This window comes from Galeopterus variegatus, unplaced genomic scaffold (genome assembly GCF_000696425.1).
Source record: "Galeopterus variegatus unplaced genomic scaffold, G_variegatus-3.0.2 Scaffold7716, whole genome shotgun sequence".
Taxonomy (NCBI): domain Eukaryota; kingdom Metazoa; phylum Chordata; class Mammalia; order Dermoptera; family Cynocephalidae; genus Galeopterus; species Galeopterus variegatus.
This window is the reverse complement of record NW_007733827.1, coordinates 43,421-48,486: the sequence shown is the minus strand read 5'-3', so window position 1 is coordinate 48,486 and position 5,066 is coordinate 43,421. Positions and strand designations below refer to the sequence as shown.

Genomic DNA, 5,066 nt, shown 5'->3' with positions numbered 1-5,066 from the left:
ATTACCTCACTGAGAACAGAACACATGTATTGTTTGTCACTACGCAATCAGGCCTCTTCCTCCCCCCGAACCCAACAACCAGTACAGTGCCTGGCACATGACAGTCCTCCAATATGTCTGACAAATACATAAATTAAGAAACAATATGTGAAATGGTACTATAGTAGCTGAATTCAGACTTCCAGTTTTATCAGCTCCTACTCCTGTTCTTCCTAATCCTAATTCAAAGAATCTAGAGATAAGTGGATTGCATTGGACAGTTGGTGTGAGTGTGTGTTCAAGATGTAGAGGTTAGAAAGACAACAGAACTGAATGTAGTCTTGTGAAAATGTCCATACTTCTCAATCTACAGACTGAATGCAATCCCTATCAAAATACCAAAGACATTCTTCACAGAAACAGAAAAAACAATCCTAACATTCATATGGAGCAACCAAAGACCCCAAATAGCCAAAGCAATCCTGACCAAAAAAATAAATAAATAAAGCTAGAGAACACTAGGACAAATGGAACAGAATAGAGAATCCAGATCAATCCACATACTTACAGCCAACTAATATTTGACAAAGGCACCAAGAACATATACTGGGGAAAGGACTGCTTATTCAATAAATGGTGCTGGAAAAGCTGGACATCCATATGTAGAAGAATTAAACTAGACCTGTACCTCCTACCATATACCAAAATCAACTCAAAATGGATTAAAGGCTTGAATATAAGACCTGAAACTATAAAACTCCTAAAAGAAAACCGAGGGGAAACACTTTAGGATGTAGGACTGGGCAAAGACTTTATGAATAAGACCCCAAAAGCATGAGCAACAAAAGAAAAAAATTAATAAATGGGATTATATCAAACTAAAAAGCTTCTGCACAGCAAAGGAAACAATCAACATAGTGAAAAGACAACCTACAGAATGGGAGAAAATATGTGCAAACTATGCATCTGACAAGGAATTAATATCCAGAATATACAAGTAACTCTCAAACAACTTGACAGTAAAAAAAACAAGTAGCCATTTAAAAAATGGATGAAGGAGCTGAATAGATTGAATAGACATACAAATGGCCAACAGACACATGAAAAAATGCTCAACATCACTAAGCATCAGGGAAATGCAAGTCAAAATCACACTGAGATATCATCTCACACCAGTTAGGCTAGCCATTATCAAAGAGAATAACAAACACTGGTGAGGATGCGGAGAAAAGGAAACCCTCCTACACTGCTGGTGGGACTGTAAATTAGTGATGCCATTATGGAAAACAGTATGGAGATTCCTGAAACAACTACAGATAGAACTGCCATCAGATAGAATTGCCATACGATCCAGCAATCCCACTGCTGGGTATACACCCAAAGGAATGGAAATCATGATGTCAAAGGGATACGTGCACTCCCATGTTTACCGCAGCTCTATTTACAATAGGCAAGAGTTGGAACCAACCTAAATATCCACTGATGGATGACTGGATAAGGATAATGTGATATACATACACAATGGAATACTACTAAGCAATAAAAATTCTGCCATTCACAGCAACATGAATTTAGAGAAAATTATGTTAAGTGAAATAAGCCAAGCACAGAAAGAAAAATACTACATGTCTTCACTTATAAGTGAGAGCTAAAAAATAAACAGAAAGATACAACAATCACAGTAATATGTTGTTCTTTTTTTTTTAAAAAAAAGATGACCGGTAAGGGGATCTTAACCCTTGACTTGGTGTTGTCAGCACCACGCTCTCCCAAGTGAGCCAACCAGCCATCGCTACACAGGGATCTGAACCCGTGGCCTTGGTACCATCGGCACCACACTCTCCCAAGTGAGCCACAGGCTGGCCCTATACATCCCAAGTGAGCCAACCAGCCATCGCTACACAGGGATCTGAACCCGTGGCCTTGGTACCATCAGCACCACACTCTCCCAAGTGAGCCACAGGCTGGCCCTATATGTTGAACTTTGAAAGGGAGAGAACAGAAGTGAGGTTACCAGAGGTGCAAAGGGGGACAGGGAGGTTAGTGAGAAATTGGTAAAGGGTCAAAAAGAATGATTACATTGTGTAATGATGAATATATTAATTATCTTGATTTGATCACCATGTATTTTACACAGGTATGCATTTTCAGCTCTGTAGCCATAGATATGTGTAATCAATCATACTTTAATAAAGAAATTTAAAAAAAAGAATTGACTGTAGTCAAGTATAAACATTCACTCCTTGCTTTTATTCACTGTATATGGGGGATTATTCTCCATTATTCTCTAATGAAGATAGTCTCTTTCAATGTCTGATTAAAAATCTTTTCAACAGGCCAATATAATCATCAGTTAATTCAATACGGCCCTGTAGGCCATACAGCCACAGAAGAAAGAAAACTACCAAAAGAATTATAAGGACAGAAGAAAACTATAATAATTAATAGAACTCAAGATTCTTTGACCTTGAGAAAGTCACAAGTTTTCCAAACCTCAGTCTCCTCATAAATAATGTGGAGAAGCAGGGGATGGTACACAGCAGGGGGAGCAGAAAGAATGGGGACAACAGCCTTTGCCCTGCTGACAGCACAGACTTGTTTTGAGGCCTATAAGAGAGACACCTCAAAGTTCTCTGTTTACTCCACATGTCTACACAGTCTATAGCACTTTAGAATTAGAAGGGACAACATGAGCAATGCACAGAAGTATTTTATTTTGTACATATTCTGGAAAGAACACAAACTGACTACTACCATTAAACTCGAGCTCCTAAAACCAATGAACACAAATCCTAATGCAAACATTAAGAAAGTGGAATTGAATTTAAGAGTTCACATATTTGCCAAACTTCACTGAGTTGCTCTTAGGCCAGTTGTTACGTTAGGGACTAAAGATACATTTAAAAAAATAAATAATAAGATACAGTCCTTCCCTCCAGAAGCTCACAATCTACCTATCTGTTTATCACTTAAAAAGTACTTATTATATGCCAGATATTCTTCTAAGCACTTCACAAATATTGACCTAATAGAAATAGATAAACTTAGGCCATTAGTTATAATTCAATATGCTAAACATCTAGTAGAAGTTTTGACAGTAGTGATAAGTTCTGGTTTGGAAAGAGGTGAAACAGTATAAAGTGCGTGGTTGTGAAGAACAGGCAGAATAACGGTATTTATGCTGCATCTTGAAGAATGAAGAGGGATCTGCCAGGGACTGAAGTGGAGCTGGAGGATGGGGAGCATTTCAAGTAAAGGGACCAGCTTGAGCAAAGGCTAAAGACAAGGAAGCTCATGAAGCTGCCTGTAGTTCATGGTCTAGTATGATTAGTAAGGAGAAGCTGGGAATAAAAAGCAGGCAAGTCTTTATACACAGTAGGAAGTCAATGAAGTGACTAGAGATATAATTAGATAATCATATGAAAAAATAATCCTGGTACAAGATAGAACTTGTATACATGTGTATGTATGTATATATATGTATGTATATTTTTAAAAGTTTTCCCCCTACATTTATTGGATCTTTTGACCCATCATATACAATCACATTGAATTCGATAAAAAATTAAGTACCTTCTTTGTTCTTTTCATTATGTTTTTCAGCAAGATTAGACAAAGACCTGGAGATAACAATAAACAAGTCAATATATTCAGAAACCATGTATTTGGACAGTTCAATTTTGAATTTTTCTGAGAGAAAAGTGTAAAACAGTACTTGAAACTGATGCCAAATTTTAATACAGAAGCAATCACTGAAACAGGGAAGACACTATGAATACTGTCACTCTTTGTTGGCATTTGGGATGGATAACATTTAAGATTCCTTTACTTTCTAATAATCTTTGAGAGACATATGGTGCCAGGAGCCTAAAGTTACATGGGATGCTAAATGATTCTTTAGGATTTATGATGATACTTTAAAACTCAGAAATCTGTGGAGCAATGAGAAACATTGCTACCTAAAGAATAATAGGAATAAAACATGATGAAACAACTGATGACTAGCTAAGTCAAAGTATTACATAAGAAGTAATTGTAAGCAGCAGTCGATGTTCTATAAGAACTGACAGTCTCCCTTTTCTATTGAGACAAAATATGGATTCCTTTACTCCAAATTATCAGGAAAAAGCAATACAATTTTTTCCTTAGCTTTTTTAAAAAACTAAGATCAGCGCAATAAAGTGTTGTTATCCATCATAAAATTGATATAGACTTACCATTCTAAATTGTCATCCAATAAAAAGAGCAGTTTCAATACTACTACAATGACAGCCACAGCTTGTACATCATATTTAACAGTTTTTGCCATTTTAGCTACAGGATCAAATGTCAGAAAATCCACTTCGGGGAGCAGAAAGAATGGGGACAACAGCCTTTGCCCTGCTGACAGCACAGACTTGTTTTGAGGCCTATAAGAGAGACACCTCAAAGTTCTCTGTTTACTCCACATGTCTACACAGTCTATAGCACTTTAGAATTAGAAGGGACAACATGAGCAATGCACAGAAGTATTTTATTTTGTACATATTCTGGAAAGAACACAAACTGACTACTACCATTAAACTCGAGCTCCTAAAACCAATGAACACAAATCCTAATGCAAACATTAAGAAAGTGGAATTGAATTTAAGAGTTCACATATTTGCCAAACTTCACTGAGTTGCTCTTAGGCCAGTTGTTACGTTAGGGACTAAAGATACATTTAAAAAAATAAATAATAAGATACAGTCCTTCCCTCCAGAAGCTCACAATCTACCTATCTGTTTATCACTTAAAAAGTACTTATTATATGCCAGATATTCTTCTAAGCACTTCACAAATATTGACCTAATAGAAATAGATAAACTTAGGCCATTAGTTATAATTCAATATGCTAAACATCTAGTAGAAGTTTTGACAGTAGTGATAAGTTCTGGTTTGGAAAGAGGTGAAACAGTATAAAGTGCGTGGTTGTGAAGAACAGGCAGAATAACGGTATTTATGCTGCATCTTGAAGAATGAAGAGGGATCTGCCAGGGACTGAAGTGGAGCTGGAGGATGGGGAGCATTTCAAGTAAAGGGACCAGCTTGAGCAAAGGCTAAAGACA

At 36.8% G+C, this 5,066-nt stretch overlaps 1 protein-coding gene across 1 annotated transcript in view; it reads right to left on the bottom strand.

Moving 5' to 3' along the window:
* The window catches only part of TAF1B (TATA box binding protein (TBP)-associated factor, RNA polymerase I, B, 63kDa), a gene marked incomplete at its 5' end in the record, with an annotated part of 62,702 nt that overhangs the window by 16,968 nt on the left and 40,668 nt on the right, over positions 1-5,066 (bottom strand). Inside the window, 2 exons of the mRNA XM_008592259.1 lie at positions 3,553-3,599; positions 4,197-4,352. Coding sequence (XP_008590481.1) covers positions 3,553-3,599; positions 4,197-4,352 — 203 coding nt within the window. The remainder of the gene's footprint in view (positions 1-3,552; positions 3,600-4,196; positions 4,353-5,066) is intronic.